Genomic DNA, 18255 nt, shown 5'->3' with positions numbered 1-18255 from the left:
TTATTTTGTTATATATTTATATTAGAAAAGGTTAATGCTTTTATATTTAATATATAGTATCATAATATATTAAAAAAGAGTAATAGTATGATTATTATAAAAGTTTTCGTATATAAACATACATAATGATAAAATATTTCAAACCATAATTCAATTGAAATATAATGGATTATATTCATATCCAAGTCTTGGAAAAGTCAGTGAGATTGGTCACAACTCAGAATGTTCCCTATTCATACTACTATTTTTTCTTTTTCAGGTTTCAAAATAACCTTTAAACTAATTAAGACCTAAAAATAAGATTATATTGTTGCTCAACTTGCACACATATCAATAAAAAATTCCTATAAAATACACTAATTTTGTTTATTTACAACATTAACACAATTTACTATGCAAATGTTAAAATTCAATTCCAAAAAAATCAAACTATAGCGTCCTCTTGATTAATAACAACTAAACGAGTTTTGTTTTTTAAAAAAATCCAAATTCAATTTCTCATAACTGAATTCTGACTTTTCCACCATAAACTATGAATGTTTTTTATTGACTTATATATCACTCGGGAATAAAAATCATTTTGTACTTGTATTAAACACAAATAGTTTCCATGCACTTTCATATTAATTAAAAAAAAAATCATTTTTAATTTTTTTATTAATTTTAAATAACTCTAAATGAAACCACTTTAATTGTATCTATGCATCTATGTACTTCTTTCCATTACTTTCATTCTTCTTCAGCTAGAGTATTTGAGATAACATTTCTATCATTTGAATGTGTGCGAGAGAGTTGAAAAGAAAAATAGTTGCATTTGACATTTTCTAGTGCGAAAATATTTTTTAGTTTTATACTCCATTTTTCTACAACGCTGGTTTTATTTATAATTTTTGTAGCTTCCAAAAAACAATAAACAAACAAAAACACATTTACAATCAATAAAAATATCACAAAACTTATCTCAATGACAAACGTTTACCACCAATTATTACAAACAACCATCACCAAGACAACACACTTTTTACAATCCTCATAATAGTATTGTTGTAATTAAAATAAGTATGGAGGTGTTGGGGGGCAAATTTGCTCTTTTAAATTTATATATATATTGAATGATGCGATTTTCGAAAGAAAAAAAAGAATTCAATAAATGGTAACTTCCTGGAAAATAATAAATTGTTTCCCATATATGTAGTTAAGTCTTGGCCACAGAAAGAAAAATCCCACATTAGAGTTCTCATTTCCCAAATGAATCAGTCAACAATGGTTTGCTTCACCTCAAAAATTTCAGTTCTTCTGCTACTCTTGCTATCTGCAATGGTATTGCAGGAAGGCAATTGTAGCACGCATAGTTGCAATAAAAAGGATCAATCTGCCTTGTTAATCTTCAAACACGATGTGGTAGACCCTTCCAACTACCTCTCCTCTTGGTCCAATGAACAAGATTGTTGTGCATGGAAAGGAGTCCAGTGTGATAATGTGACAGGCAGAGTTACAACACTTGATCTGAGCAACCAATACTTGGAAGGTGAAATCAACCTATCTCTGCTTCAAATTCAGTTTCTGACTTTTTTGAACTTGAGTTGCAATAGCTTTACAGGTCTAAGTCTTAGAAACTCCAACTACCAATCACTAGTCAAACCCTCTAATGCTTATGCTAACTTCTCTAGCCTTAAGTACCTGGACTTGTCCTTTAATGAAGATCTGCAGTTGGATAATCTTAAATGGCTTTCTCATCTTTCTTCATTGCAATTGCTCAATCTCAGTGCAATTAATCTTGGAAGTGAAACAAACTGGCTTCAAACTATGGCCATGCATCCTTCTCTTTTGGAGTTGAGATTGTCAATGTGTCATCTAAACAATATCAGCCATTCTGTCATGTTCGTGAATTTTACTTCACTAGTGACTCTTGACCTGTCTCAGAACTATTTCCACTCCAATTTGCCTTATTGGTTGTTTAATATTAGTAGTGACATCTCTCATATTGATCTTAGCTCCAATGGTTTGAGGGGCCAAATACCCAAGAGCTTGTAATCTTCGAAAGCTTAAATCTTTAAGATTGGATGACAATGAACTTAAGGGACCTATTCCAGACTGGTTACGGAAACATGAACATCTGCAGCATCTTAATCTATCTGAGAACCTGTTTAATGGTTCCTTTCCTTCAAGTCTAGGAAATCTCTCATCCTTGACACAATTAGGAGTTAACTCTGATTCATTGAGTGGTAATCTTCCAAACAGCATTGGCCAGCTCTTTAACTTGAGGAGTTTATACATTGGAGGATCCCTGTCAGGAGTTCTATCGGAAAAGCATTTTTTCAAACTCTTCAATTTAGAATCACTTGTCTTGCTTTCAGCTTTTTCGTTTGATTTGGATCCCAACTGGATTCCTCCTTTTCAGCTCCATGAAATTGACTTGAGAAATACAATTCTAGGTCCAACTTTTCCAGAATGGCTATACACACAGAAGACACTAGAAACTCTGGATGTTTCTTCCACGGGAATTACATCCATAAACTCAGACAGGGTTTGGAGCTTTTTAGCCAGTGTCAGAGCAATTAGATTGTCCAAGAACAAAATTAGTGCTGATTTATCAAATGTCACTCTAAATTCTGAATATATAACTATGAACCACAATAATTTCACAGGAGGGCTACCACTTATATCTACAAATGTGTACTATTTAGATCTATCTCATAATTTCCTGTCTGGACCCATTTCCCCTTTATTGTGCTCTAAATTGGGAAGGGAAATGAATACATTGTATTACTTGGATGTATCACATAATCTTTTGACTGGAGTAATTCCTGATTGTGGGGAGAATTGTAGAGATTTGGCTTTTCTTAAGATTCACAACAATAAATTAGGTGGTGAAATTCCTCCATCAGTGGATTTACACAAGAACAACTTGTCTGGTAATTCACTGGACATTTCAAACTTTAAGTCATTGGAATACTTCAACCTTGGAGAAAATAATTTTTCTGGGGTTGTACCAACAAGGATTCCAAAGAGCATTCAAGGGATGATATTGAGAGGCAATCATTTTAGTGGCAATATTCCAGCAGAACTATGTAGTTTTCCTTCCCTAAGACTACTAGATCTTGCACAAAATAAACTTTCTGGATCTATTCCTTCTTGTATATTCAAATATAGTTTCTTGGATGGTGCAAGAACAATAAAATATCATCCTCGGTTCAGTGTTGAATTCTTTTTGAGAGGTAGAGAGGTGGAGTTTCAAGGTGATTGGCTATTCGGAATTCTTGACCTTTCAACAAACAACCTGTCTGGAGAAATCCCACCAGAACTTTTTGACCTCACTCAGTTATGTGCTTTGAACTTGTCCAGAAATCACTTGGTGGGAAAGATATCAAGCAATATAGGTGGCATGAAAAATTTGGAGATCCTTGATCTCTCCAACAATCATCTTTCAGGGGAAATTCCTGCAGCCATCTCTAAAGTGAGTTTCTTATCATTGTTCAATCTATCATACAATGATTTCACTGGAGAAATCCCATCAAGGGGACAGCTTTTAACGTTCACTTCATGGAGCTATGTTGGGAATCCGAAACTTTGTGGACCTCCTCTTCTAACACATAACTGCTCTGAGGAAGTAGTAAATCATGATGAGGCACAGCAAGATGGATCAAACGATTCCCTAAATGACTCACTCTATATTGGGATGGGAGTTGGATATGTTACTGGCCTTGGCGGAGTTTTGTATTCTTTGCTCCTCAATAGACCATGGAGACACAAATATTTTGGGTTCCTGGATAATATTCTAGACTGGCTTTATGTGTTTGTAGCTCTCAAGTTAAATAAGCTTCGTGAGTTAAGAGCAAGTTCAAGGTGAAGTGAAGATCTTTTGCTTGAGATTTTGGAAAAGTGGTAATGACAAAAACTACTTTTAAATTACTCATTTTGTGTTTGGATGTACCTCAAGTTAAGTGCTTTTTCAAAATGGTAAGTGTTGTTTGACGTTTGGTTGTAATTTGGAACTATATGTATAATGTAATGGATTTTGTTTATTTGAATATTAATACAAAAAATAGTAATATTATTTGAGAATGTCTTGGTGTAATGATAAGGTTGCTATCTTGCTAACAAATTTAATATCTCAACTAAGTTGATCAAGAAGGCTATGGAAATGTCTACAGTGACATTTTTTATCTTATTAAATCCGTGGCTATTGAGGGAGCAGAAGAAGGTCCCTTACTAGAACAAAAATAGTTTGACTCATATTGAACTTTTATCAAGGTTAAACTATCAAAATCTTGTCTCACTGATTGAAGATTGTAATGAAGAAGAGGAGCCACCTATGTTTTGTATATCATCTTGCAACAAGTTTTATTTGAGATTAAGAATGTACACATCAATGAGAAAATAATATGTTCTGAATGAATCTGCTTAATGATTAGACATACCATAGCATAAGGTAAGCATTAATGTGAGTTTTAAGTCATATGTATGTTGTTTGTCTTGTTTTAGCCTTTTCTTATGTTGGTTCTTTCTGTTAATCTGATTTGGCGTATGTGACGTTGAGTTGATATATTTTATAACGTGATTTTAGGGTACAAAAGAAATGAATAATTTTTTCACTTTAAAACTAGGAATATTACACGATATATATATAAAGAGATAATAGTGCATGGTTTTGCATTCATACGTAGATGGGTCACCATGGTCGCGCCACTATGCTATGGAGCATGCTGGTGCAAGTGAGATTACAGTGCACCACTGCTAATGCCATCGCACGTTACGCGCGTATCGGTAAACTAGACCATGCTCGCAAGGTGTTCGACGAAACACCTCTCCCTCTCAGAACCATCTCTTCGTGGAACGCAATGGTAGCTGCGTACTTTGAAGCGCGCCAACCGCGCGAGGCCCTCTGCTTGTTCGAGAGAATGCCCCACAGAAATACCGTATCTTGGAACGGTCTCATCTCCGGCCACATCAAGAACGGAATGCTGCTTGAGGCGCGCAGGGTATTCGATGTAATGTCCGATCGCAACGTCGTTTCGTGGACTACTATGGTCCGTGGCTACGTGCGAAACGGCGATGTCGCTGAAGCGGAACGGCTCTTCTGGCAGATGCCCCACAAGAACGTGGTGTCGTGGACCGTTATGCTCGGCGGGTTGCTGCAAGAGGCTCGTATTGAGGATGCGCGCAAGCTGTTTGATATGATGCCTGAAAAGGATGTGGTAGCGGTTACCAACATGATTGGAGGGTATTGTGAGGAGGGTCGTTTGGAGGAGGCGCGTGCACTGTTTGATCAAATGCCGAAGAGGAATGTGGTTACTTGGACAGCCATGGTTTCCGGGTATGCAAGGAATGGGAGAGTGGATGTTGCGAGGAAGCTTTTTGAAGTGATGCCGCAGAGGAATGAGGTGTCTTGGACGGCTATGCTTACGGGTTATACTCATAGTGGGAGGATGAGAGAGGCTTCTAAGCTTTTTGAGATGATGCCGGTGAAGCTGGTTGTTGCTTGCAATGAGATGATCATGGGGTTTGGGCTTGGTGGTGAGGTGGATAAGGCGAGGCGTGTGTTTGAGGAAATGAAGGATAGGGATGATAGAACTTGGAGTGCCTTGATTAAGGTGTATGAGAGGAAAGGGTACGAGTTGGAAGCGTTGGGTTTGTTTCGGAGGATGCAGAGAGAAGGGGTTGCGCTGAATTTCCCTTCATTTATTAGTGTTCTTTCTGTGTGTGCCAGCCTGGCCAGTCTTGACCATGGTAAGCAAGTGCATGCCCAATTGGTGAGATTAGAATTTGATCAGGATTTATATGTTGCCTCAGTCTTACTTACAATGTATGTTAAATGTGGCGATCTTGTGAGAGCAAAACGTGTTTTTGACAGGTTTCCTTTGAAGGATGTAGTTATGTGGAACTCTATGATCACGGGTTATTCCCAGCATGGATTGGGGAAGGAAGCTTTGAATGTTTTCCATGACATGGGCTCCTCTGGAGTTCCACCAGATGATGTTACCTTCATCGGGGTTCTTTCAGCATGTAGCTATAGTGGCAAGGTGAAAGAAGGGCTTGAATTGTTTGAATCAATGAAATGCAAATATCAAGTGGAACCAGAAATTGAACACTATGCTTGCCTGGTTGATTTGCTAGGCCGAGCAGGCCAGGTTAATGATGCAATGAAACTCGTTGAAAAGATGCCAATGGAACCTGATGCTATTGTTTGGGGTGCATTGTTGGGAGCATGCAGAACTCATATGAATCTGGATTTGGCTCAAATTGCAGTTGATAAACTTGCACAGCTAGAACCTAAAAATGCTGGACCTTACGTCTTGCTTTCAAATATGTATGCGTCTAGAGGAAGATGGGAAGATGTTGAAGTCCTTAGGAAGAAAATAAAATCTAGGAGTGTTATCAAATTGCCTGGTTGTAGTTGGATTGAGGTGGAGAAAAAGGTACATATGTTCACCGGGGGAGACAGCAAGGGCCACCCTGAGCTGCCTGTTATCATGAAAATGTTGGAGAAGTTAGGTGGATTGTTGAGAGAAGCTGGGTACTGTCCTGATGGTAGCTTTGTCCTTCACGATGTGGATGAGGAAGAGAAGACACATAGCTTGGGTTATCATAGTGAAAAGCTAGCTGTAGCATATGGACTCCTAAAAGTGCCTAAAGGAATGCCAATTAGAGTTATGAAAAATTTGCGGGTTTGTGGTGATTGCCATTCGGCAATTAAATTAATTGCAAAAGTTACTGGAAGGGAGATCATTTTGAGGGATGCTAATAGATTTCATCATTTTAAGGATGGTCACTGTTCTTGCAAGGACTATTGGTGATTCCTTGAAGCTCATATGACCAAAAATTTGAAGTTATTGGAATAGAGGGTCTTTGTCCCTGAGCTTGATGGGGTTGGATATCATGTACTTCGGTGGTCAGTATTTTACAATCAAATGGAAGCTCCTCAGTACAAATTGCAAGTGTAACATACATAAGTGAGTATTATTGTACATTCTGCTGACAGCTTCATTTGGGATTTATCATTAAAGGATGAGACCCAAAGCTTATACTGTTTTCAGTCTCAAACATTTGTATTATGTTAGAATAGATAGAAAGAAGCATCCACTTTCAAAGAATTGGCACTTCAATGATACCAATTGCTGTCAATTTTAGTGGCTCGACTAAAGCAGTCCAAGGAGGTTATGGTATGGTTTTAAACTATTATGGATATGCTCTGACTCATATACCCCATAGGCCATAACTAGAGTTGTATTTCAGGTGCTTTTGATGGGGATACAACCTATATCACAATGTAACAACATTAATTGCAAGGTAATCATTTAGCAGCACCGGAAACCACTTGATACTCTATTTTATCCCTCTACTTTTTATCCATATCAGATTTTAAGGGATAATTCTAGTGGCTGTAGATAAAAACATTATTAATTTCCTTACCGAAACAGAATATTTTCTCCTATCTTCACTCTTAAAAGCAATTATTGAAGCAATGTAAAACTATCAATGTCCTGTTTGTTTAGATACAAAGGTGTGCTTCAAAGAGTTAACTCATGATTTACCAGATTTTATTTTATATTTTGACAGAGATGTATAAGAAAACTCTAATTGATAAATGTCTCCAGTGTTTATTGCATATCACCCAATCTAATCCAAACAGATAGGATTAATTTTTCAATTGCAGATGATGGATGAATTTTTCAATTGTAGATGATGGATGAAATCAAACTCAACTCAATCCAATCTAATTTATAGTATAATCTAATTCATTATACTATAAATTGTATAATGAATTTTATATGTTGAACTCAAAAGTCAAATCAGCCAAACCAAAATAATTAAATGGTCTATTGATATTACTAACAATATTTGGTTTACTCTAAATAAATATTTTTAAAATAATTAATTATTTAAACATTAAATAATATATTCTATTTAAAAATATGTATTCTAACAAATCTAATAGAAATATTTCAAAATTGCAAATTTTAACAATAAATTAATTAAAAAATATATAATTCAATTGAATCTAATAAAAAATTAATTGTAACTTTAGACTATTTTTATAGGTTGGTCCTACATGTCCTAAACATTACCTTCAACTATGTGTGAAATAGTAAGACAATTTCTTTCTTGTGTGATATCAATTTGAAATTGAATCTATTTAAATTTGTATCTTATCATCTTTTAAAATTTTCAGAATTATCTTTTATTATGGATTTAAAAATCCATAATTAAAAAATACAATTTAAAAATTAAAATCTCATTTAAAAGAAATCTAAAATGCAAAAATACAATTCGGAAAAAAAAATCATAACATAAAATACAAAAATATATTTCAAAAATTTGAAAGTATTTTTTTTATACACATAATTTTATTTAATATCATTTTCATATTTTACAATATATTTTTATTATTTTAGTAACAAATCGAGTGTAGGTTGAAATTGAGGTTGGAATAAGAATTTGGCTCTTTATATTAATAGGTGAAAATAATTTAATTTAGTTTGTTTTGTTGACATAGTATCTAAGTGCTGAAATCTAATAATTGGCCCCAATAAGTCAAAGATGCAAATGTTTGTCTACTTCCACCTTTTAAGCACTAACTCATTCTAAGATACCTTTTATTTAATTATAATTTGTGCCACAAATTTCATAATTTAATCAAATTAATTAAGAGTACAATGATAACAAACTTTTATTTATTAAAAAATTGTCACTGACACCATTATTAAAAGCATCACCATCTTTCATTTTCAAAGTTAGTACAATTTTTATTATTATTTTATCACCACATAAGCACACGCTTAAACTAATGTTAATAAATAGATATATTTTTTTAAATAAGTTTATTTCAGAACTAAAAATTAGAAGAAGAAAAATTAAAAGTAAAATTTGACTGTTGTTTCTTTTAAAAAATTTAAACTTACTACTAAAAGTCATCAAGGATAAATATAAATTAGATACATTAAATGTGATCTCTGATTGCATTTTTTAAACATGTGATTTAATTTTAAGTTAATATTACTTAATTTCACACACATATATAAATATTATATATATATATATATATATATATATATATATATTAAGAAAACAGAATACTTTGTTATTTATAGTTATCCATTAATGAAACTCAAAACTTTAATATCCACATTCACTGTAGGTTACTTAAACTTTTGAAAATTCTTTAATTACCTCTTTAAATTAAAAACAAAAATAAAAATCCACTTTTATTTTTATTATTTTAAAATATGCACTTTATCAAAACACAAGTGTTAATTTTAGTTCTTATAAAATTTAATAAATTAAACAATTTTATTTCGTATTTAGCATATATTATTTAATTATTTTTACTGTATATACTATTTAAATGTTAAAAAATCATTTACGTCTAAGAAATTATAATTTGTTGTTAAACTTTTTTATTATATGGATTCACATTTTTTCTAATTTCTTATTTTTATAAGTAATTAATTAAAAATAGAAAAATAAAATAATTGAAAGGTATATCATTTTTAAAAAATAGTATTAAAATATTATGTAGCAATTTTTTTAAAATTAATTATTTTAAAATAAATAAAAATTAATTTATTAATTGTTTTATTAAATAAATTATTTATTTATTTATTAAGTAATAAAAGTGTTCAATTAAAAAATCAAACTAAAATCTTTATTTATGAGTAAACATGCATAACATTATTTAAAAAGTAACTAAATCATGAAATGTACAATTAAATTTATATAGAACCCAAATTAGATAATAATGATAAAAGAATAAATTTAAGCCAAAAAAATATAGTTCAGTTTTTATTTTTTACTTTGTTAATTATTTATCAGAATTAGTTTATTACGGTTTGAAATTCAAAAATATTATAACCATTTTATTAATTTTAGATACTCAATTAAAATATCATAAAAGAAGAAAAACAAAAAAAAAATTGTAAATTTAAAATATTGTTAAGAATTGTTAAATAGTTCAGAAAACTACTGTTTATTAGATCTTTATTGAAACTAGCGAAAAAAATGAATATTTATATTTTTATTAAATTAATATATATATATATATATATATATATATATATATTTTATAAATAAATAATTAAAATATATATAATTTTATAAAAATAATATTAAAAAATTACATAGTAATTATTTTAAAATATTATTTAATTATCTATTTTATTAAATAAATAGATTATTTTTTATTTATTTGAAGGTAAAATTGTTACATTAAAAATAAATATACATAACTTTTATAGTTTTTTAAATAATATTTTTCATTTTGTAGATATTTTGATTATACAAGTAGTCAAACGATTTTCAAATATTAACAAAAAACGGTTTTCAAGTATCAAAATTTGTTAGATGAAAGAATATATAGAGATAAATATCCTGGTGTTAATTTTATATATTATTGATTAATGTTATAGATATTTAAAAGGGGAAAAAAATCACCGTCACATTAATCATAGACCAAATAAACCATTTTATTTCCCCAAATTATGTTTTGTTTCGAGTTTCGAAACCGTTGATTTTCCCCTTTTGCCATATTGTGGATGCCAAATGTGTTCAAACTTCATGTTCAACTGACGTCAGCATTGATTTATGGGTGCGCAAAGTCCCTGGTTTTGTGCCCCAAATCCCCTTTTGCTTTTTTCTCAAATTCCAATCAATAATCAAATTAGGGTTTTCAAAAAGTCTTCTCCTTTTTTTCTCGTTCTGTGCCTCTTTGATTCCCCTCCGGAGCAATCACTGTAGCAGGTATGTCCCCTTTAACTATTCAATTCCAATTTCAATTTTTTTTCTTCAAAGATAGCAATTCTTTTATGTCTCCTAAATTTTGTGTTTTAATTGGGTTTTTGAGTTATGTTGTTTTGATATCAACAGGTGGATTGATCACGAGGGGTAAACCCATACCGAATTCTGACTTCTTGCATTTCGGGTGTCTTTTCAAATTGCATTCTTTCTGGAATTTGGTATCAATTGTATTTTCTGAATTGAGCTCATGGAATAGAAGCATATGGGGTTGTAGTTGTAGTCTCAGGATTTTGATTTGGGGCTTGTGGTTTAAAGAAGTTGCTCTTTCAGATACTGGGTATTTTTGCACATGGCTCCAAATCTGAGGCTAAGATTATGTTTTCCCTTGTTGTTTTTGTTGCTGAGTTTTCTCTTGAATTCAAATGGTGAATTGGATCATCAAGTTTCACATAAGGTCATAGCTGCTCCTCATAAAGATGTAGGAACTAATGTAATTGATGGCACTGGTGTGGAGAATGCTTTTAATTTTGAGAATGACAATGGTGCGGTGGGTAGTAGGAAAGGTGCAAGTAATAAGGTTTCAGTTTCAACTGTTGCGTTGTTTACCCTGGCGATGGCAGCTGCCACTGGTTTAGGTGCTGTGCCCTTCTTCTTTGTGGAGCTTGATCCGCAGTGGGCTGGATTATGCAATGGAATGGCTGCAGGTGTCATGTTGGCTGCGAGCTTTGATCTAATACAGGAAGGCCAGGAGTATGGTGCTGGAAATTGGGTTGTCACTGGGATTCTAGCTGGTGGAATCTTTATTTGGCTATGTAAGAAGGTGATGATGGTTCTCCTTGTATCCGTGACACTACTTTTCTCTATTTTTTAAAAGAAGTAGCTTGGTGTTACAGTTTTTCTCCAGCCCTACTTCTATGCACTATACTGTCTTATTCCTCAATGTTTAATTGCTTGAGTTGTACATGGTTGAACTGGATAAGCTTCACATCCACAACTGTAAGATAAAAATAAAAATTGTCTTTGGGACTTCTTATCTTATTCACGTCACTTGTACAAGTCAGCTGTATTGATTTTTAAGTGAACATTCGTCTGATCTTTTACTTCAAAAATGTTAGCAAAGTTGATGAATTGATCATTTAATATAAGTATTATGTATAGTGCTCCTCTTCTTTATTTTGCTCACCTGGGATGCATTTTTGTTGTATAGTTCTTAAATTTACTCTACAAATATTTCTTAGTTTTTTAACTTCCTCACTTGTGTCTTACTTAATCTCTTGGGTTTTGATTTCAGTTTCTTGAGCAATATGGGGAAGTAAGCATGTTGGATTTAAAAGGTGCTGACGCGGCCAAAGTTGTTCTTGTTATTGGAATAATGACTCTCCATTCTTTTGGGGAGGGATCTGGGGTTGGAGTCTCATTTGCTGGCTCAAAGGGTTTTACTCAAGGCCTGTTGGTAACTTTGGCTATTGCAGTACACAACATTCCAGAAGGATTAGCCGTTAGCATGGTGCTTGCATCAAGGGGTGTCTCTCCGCAGAATGCTATGTTATGGAGCATAATTACATCTTTACCCCAGGTAATTCTTAGTTTGAGATTTTAATGATCTTAAATTGTCAAGAGGAAAATTATTATGACTTTAGTTAGCATATCGCTTTGAAGGTTTTTATGAGTTGTACACTATAATTTTGCAATCCCTTCTGCTCATTGTTGTAAACCCCATGCTCATATTATCCTTTGAAATAAAGTTGTGATTGGATGGGTCTCAGTTGCTCAACTCTGTTTTGATACACTTTTAATCTGATTGAAGTGATGTGTTATATGTTGCATTGCATGATTAGACCAGAACAGGTAGTAGTGCTTTCCACCACTTATTAGTTATGCCATTCAACTTAAGAGGTCTACTCTATCTTTGTACTATCACAGAAAATTGTTATACGTAATTAAATCACATCCCTTGTGAAATTGCTTTTGCCATGGTGCCAAGTTGCAATGCTGGTGGGCATCTAATGAAGCTTAGTATTACTTTTAGTCCTTGAGAACATTAAATTTTAATATGCCTGATATAGATAGATTGCTTTATTAGTGGATGAAATATTGTTTTGTTTTTTGCCTTAGGCTAGTGTGTAGACTAATTAAGTCTTTTTATTAAGTCTATGTTGCATACTCTAGCTAGACACTTGTACTTGCGGCATCTTAGTATGTTTGCTTTGCTGAACTCAGCAATAGAAAAGTTATCATATTGAACAATAACAATTCTTTAGGCCACTAGATTTAAGCTTGCAATTGCTGTCTTTTTTTACCTTATCACCGTAAGATCTTATACTTTATGTTAATGCAGCCCATTGTAGCAGTTCCTTCTTTTATTTGTGCTGATGCATTCAGTAAGTTTCTTCCTTTCTGTACGGGATTTGCTGCTGGATGCATGATTTGGATGGTTGTTGCGGAAGTGCTTCCTGATGCTTTCAAGGTTATTTCCAATTAATCCAAATATATTATGATATTTTCTTCTCCTGCAGCTTTCTGAAGACTAAAATTCTTTGCTTTCAATTGCTATTTATTTCAACTTTTTGGCTTTTTATCATGGATAAACTCCCAAAACATAAGCTATTAGGCGGAGGCTGATGAATGGCTTTTAATCTACAACCCCTAATGTTCAAGCCACCTTAGCATGTGCTGTAATTTTATTTTACTTTATTATTAGCAATGGGTGTGACTAGTATTAAACCATTCACCATTGTTTTACCATGTTAAAATAGAACAAAAAAGGAAGAAAACCCAGGGAAATTGATGTGAAATAATGGATTGTGGATTGAAATTATGGGGATTTAGATAAAGGGGAAGAGATTAAGAGAAAAGAGAGATTAAATTATAATGCATTACAATGAGATGTATTCTCAAAACCTAGATCACTAACCCTCAATTTATTTTAATCATAATTCTACATAAACAAGAAACAGATCATAAGGCAAGGAAATATGGGAGGAATGACTTGGTGGAGGAAAAGGATTAGTCCAAATAAAGGAAGAGAACACCGTATATAAATACTAAAGGAAGAGTCTTTAATTTTTGTTGAACTGTTTTTCTTTTGAGAAAAAATTGTGTTTTCAGAGATATATATATGTAACATTATTTTCTTCTCTTTTTGGATTATAGGAAGCCTCAGCTTCACAGGTTGCATCAGCTGCAACCCTTTCTGTAGCATTTATGGAAGCTCTCAGCACCGTCTTTCAAAATTTCAGTCATGACTACAAGTGAGTTTGTATTAGATTGCAAAATATTAATCATTCATGCTCTGTTGCTAAATTGAAAAATGTAGATATATTCAGAATGTTACACTTGTTTATTATTCTGTTACAGATTTCTTTTCCCTAAATTTCGATTTTCTTGTTACAGCGCTGAGGATGCTTCTGGCTTTTTTGTTTCATTACTTTTTGGTCTTGGCCCTTTACTTGGAGGAATTATTCTGGTTGTATTTGCTCTTGCATTGCATCTTCAGCATGCTCTCCTCATGGGCACTGCATGTGGTATTGCTTTTGTTCTTGGTGCCTGGCGACCAATACAACTTATTTTGTCTTCAAAATTGGGATTTATTCCCATTTTGTTACTCCTCGCAATGGGGGCTGCTTTCATCCAGGTTTCTACATCTGGTGTATTGAAGATGGCAGCATCCAAGAAGGCCTCAGTCAATGACTTGCCTACACTCACTGGTTTCCCACTCAGTGTTCACACCCTTCAATCATTCATATCATGTGGTGCAGTAGCCTTCCATGCCTTAGCTGAAGGACTTGCATTGGGAGTGGCGGCACCAAAAGCATATGGACTCGGTCGTCACATGGTCCTTCCAGTCTCTCTACATGGCCTTCCTCGAGGTGCAGCTGTGGCCAGCTGCATATTTGGAGCCACTGATAGCTGGCATGGTTCCCTTGCAACAGCTGCCATAATTGGATTTATGGGTCCAATATCAGCAATAGGAGCTATTCTTACTGGTATTGACTACAGTGGCCTTGATCACATAATGGTTATTGCCTGTGGTGGATTAATCCCTAGCTTTGGAAATGTAGTAAAGAGAGCTCTAAGTTTGGATAAGAGGAAGAGCACCAGTGGCCTCATTATGGGTATTGGGTTTGCTACTTTATGTCTAACATTCACTAGGTTGGTTTGCTTACATACACCTTACTGCAATTCTGCCCCAGAGGCTGTCAGATAAAGAGTCTTATGCTGCCTTTCCTGCATCATCTATTGTTACTGTTCTTCTAACAGTCCTATACATTTCTGTAATTCATATCCCAAAACAGGGTTGCTCTAATTTGAGGAGACCCTTGGTAAAGAAACTAGAAGAACAATTTGAAATTGGAAATTCCCTAAGAGGGAAAAGGAAGGCAGATTTACTAGTGACCATTGTTTTCACATAGAACATCTCCGTGTGTCATGTTTTAGTATTTACTTGTATAGGTAGTTTTATACATGATCTAAATTTCCCGAACCATGTAAAACTATTGAGAACTGCAACAGAGGTTATTTATTTTAAATTTCGGCTGGTTATGTACAAAATATAAACTATACTTTACAATGTCATTGACCTTTAAGTTCTTTAATATTTTGTAGCTTAGGAACATTTACCACATAGTTGTATTAGTTAAGTTTTGAAAACGGTATGTGATAACTTTTGAAGTATTTTTATGTTCGATCCAAATTATGGTCGCGTTTGTGTCTGAATCTATGTAAAATATATATTTAAACCTATTTGTTTAGTGGTGGAAACCTTGCATCCTTAAAATCTTCTAATAGTTTTATAAAATCTTAATATTTCTTTCCTTTAAAACCCTAAGCATTCTGTAGTTGTTGAAACCTCTTAAATTATTTATTAATCATTTCAATTATTTGTTATGGTGTGCCATGAAAAGCCAAGAACTTTGTCTAATTCCTTAAGCTTCATACTAAGTTAATGAAGGGGTGGGTAACATTACTGAAAATGTAAACACGATGAATGGGGAGGAATATATGAGGGCAACTTTTATAAATAAAGATAGAGAAGAGAGAACAGTAATGGAGACATAGAGAGGGATTGTGCTCTGAATTAAGAAGATGATTGTAAATGTGTACTTTGGAGAAACATGTCCTCACTATACTTGGTAAGCTTTTTAGTATTAGACTTCTTCACTTATTTCTAACCATAATTATAATATTTATGTGTTTACAACATGATCAATTGAGTAAGGTCTTCTTTTCTTTTGGTTGTATGTTATACAAAAACATCAAATTGAAGAGTTTATAAAACATTAATTCTATATTTATGCAAAAAAATATTAATTTAATGTCTAAAAAATTATCTAATTGAATAGTTTCACAAAAATAATTATTAATTGACTTATAAATGGAATAAGTTATGAACATTTTGCATGACAATTTGACTAACTTGGGCAAAGAATTATATAGATGGTGTGTCATTTAGCAAAAGAAAATAAATTAGAACAGGGTCATTTTTACCCTTTAGTATCTATGAAATGACTAATTAAATGCTTTGGATAAAGATGGGATGTTTTTCTTGTGTCGTGGTCACTTTCTTTTATTATTTATTATCATTTGTGGAAATATTAAGTTTAGAATTTTGTTTTGTTCCCTTTGTTATTAGTATAGAATTTTCTTAGCTTTTTTTTTTAATTCTTTTATTTTTTTTTTCTCTGCATGGAAGATTAAATAAGTAATTTCAACTCTCCATTTCAATCCTTACGTATACTTAAATCTAGACAGAACAAACCCATTTTAGGCTCTCTTTTTGTAGAGGATAGTCATTTTAGGTTAAAGTTCAATAATCCCAAATTAAAATTATATAAAAAAAGTGTTAGATGAAATTTCAACATAACTTTTATTTGATTTTAATTATATACTCAACAAGAAAATATAAAAAATAAATTTTATAAGTACGAGGTCTATCATATATATTTCATCTCATAAAATGATGATACATATTCACGTGAATAAATGCTTTATTCTAACTATATAATTGTCTGCTTCTAAAACGACTACAACGGTGTCGTCACGGAATAGAACTAAAAAAATTGAATTCTATTCGATAACGACAGCTAAACGTGGTCGTTTTGGGAAATAAGCAACACAACACACATTTGGGACGGTGGCGTTGTTGATCTCCGGCCACCACCGAGTCGTTACACTAAACCCATTAACAATATAATAGAAGTTGTTCTTCATAAGCTATTACCTAGTCACCTTCGCATCTCTTTCTCCAACTTAGTATGCATTTTGACCTTTCTTTGGCTGCTTTTCACTGTTAGCCTTCAACCCCAAACCACTGTCACCACAAAAACTCATCAGTAACCAAATTATGAATCTCGAAACTATAAAAGCATGATGAGGGGAGAAGATTACCCGGAGATTTTGTGGTAAGCCCACTGAGCAAAAGACTCGGACTTTTCGGCCACAGATGGACCGGGGGCATCAGCAGTGGGTGCGGCGGCGTCATCAGTTGACGCGGCGGAGTCCTTGGCCTTGTCTTCTTTGGTTTTGGCCCAGGTCGTTCCAATGCAGACGGCAAAGCACACCACCACGACAAACAACTTCATCTGGGTTTTCATGTTTTTTATTCTTGGAATTTATTCAAAAGGTTGTCTTTTATTTTTTTTATTTTGTTTCTTTTGTTTGTTGCTGTGAAATTGATTTCGTGAATGTGTATTTATATGTGTATGTGTAGTGAGAAATAGGTTCATATGTTGCTACTAATGGTGCGTGGTGATCGCATCAATGAACACTTTTTTTTTTCTTTTTTTTTTTTATGGAGGAGAATGTTTTAAGGAACACCAAAAGTTTTTCTACAAACAAATTCACATAAATAGCTTTCTATTAAAAAATAATCTAAAATATTAATAAAAATAAGTTTCTATTGTTATCTTGTTGACTAAGCACTAGCCTTTGGAATTTCTAACAGATTAATGAGAATTCATATGAAAAATTCTATCCTCTGGTTTGTCTGGTTCCTGAGGTTGGAAAAAAAAAATTATTTGGATGATTGGGATGGATTTGACATTGACATTGGTTCAAAACTTATACTCATTATTCTTAAAATTCTTTTGCAATTTTAACTCTGGTGATGATAAACTTTTAAAACACATACTTTTATCTTTTTTATTTGATTTTTAATTCTTTTACAACTTAAGAAATTTATTTAATTATTACAATTAAACATTAATCTAACGTAATTATATTATATAAACAAAAACTCGTATTATTATAAATTTAACTAGTTATTGTAATTATATTTTAACTTTTTATTATTAAATTTAACAAATAATATTTTCACATAAGTACAAATATATATAATTTTTCATTAATTCTTCTAATATCAACCTTTTTTCCAAATGACAAGTTTTTTAGAATTGATTTCTTGGATTGCACTATTTATTGTTTAATTTTCTAGATACCACAATTTTTGTTGATGGTAAGAATTCACTTATCAGAAACCCCGAATTCTTAGCTTTGTTTCTTATTTTTTTTGAAAAAAAAAAT

The 18255-nt window shown here is 32.7% G+C and overlaps 2 protein-coding genes, 1 long non-coding RNA gene and 1 pseudogene across 3 annotated transcripts; 3 read left to right on the top strand and 1 right to left on the bottom strand.

Moving 5' to 3' along the window:
- Positions 1-1240: 1240 nt before the first annotated feature.
- Positions 1241-4002, top strand: LOC137827152 (receptor-like protein EIX2; annotated as a pseudogene).
- A 489-nt stretch (positions 4003-4491) lies between these two features.
- Positions 4492-7428, top strand: LOC137824070 (pentatricopeptide repeat-containing protein At1g56690, mitochondrial-like). The gene is made up of 2 exons (XM_068629514.1): positions 4492-7163; positions 7237-7428. The coding sequence occupies exon 1, from the start codon at positions 4668-4670 to the stop codon at positions 6795-6797; it is 2130 nt and encodes a 709-aa protein (XP_068485615.1). The 5' UTR covers positions 4492-4667; the 3' UTR covers positions 6798-7163; positions 7237-7428.
- A 2984-nt stretch (positions 7429-10412) lies between these two features.
- On the top strand, positions 10413-15329 carry LOC137824123 (putative zinc transporter At3g08650). The gene is made up of 6 exons (XM_068629582.1): positions 10413-10737; positions 10864-11554; positions 12026-12310; positions 13073-13201; positions 13888-13985; positions 14128-15329. The coding sequence occupies exons 2-6, from the start codon at positions 11084-11086 to the stop codon at positions 14939-14941; spliced, it is 1797 nt and encodes a 598-aa protein (XP_068485683.1). The 5' UTR covers positions 10413-10737; positions 10864-11083; the 3' UTR covers positions 14942-15329.
- Positions 15330-16647: 1318 nt separating this feature from the next.
- On the bottom strand, positions 16648-17499 carry LOC137826329 (uncharacterized). Its single transcript, XR_011083476.1, has 2 exons — positions 17122-17499; positions 16648-17044 (listed from the first exon to the last, which is right to left on the bottom strand). It is a non-coding gene; the product is annotated as an uncharacterized lncRNA (long non-coding RNA).
- Positions 17500-18255: the final 756 nt, after the last annotated feature.

This window comes from Phaseolus vulgaris, chromosome 8 (genome assembly GCF_000499845.2).
Source record: "Phaseolus vulgaris cultivar G19833 chromosome 8, P. vulgaris v2.0, whole genome shotgun sequence".
In the NCBI taxonomy this organism is placed as follows: domain Eukaryota; kingdom Viridiplantae; phylum Streptophyta; class Magnoliopsida; order Fabales; family Fabaceae; genus Phaseolus; species Phaseolus vulgaris.
Note: the sequence above shows the minus strand (reverse complement) of the source record. Positions and strands in the feature narration are given on the sequence as shown.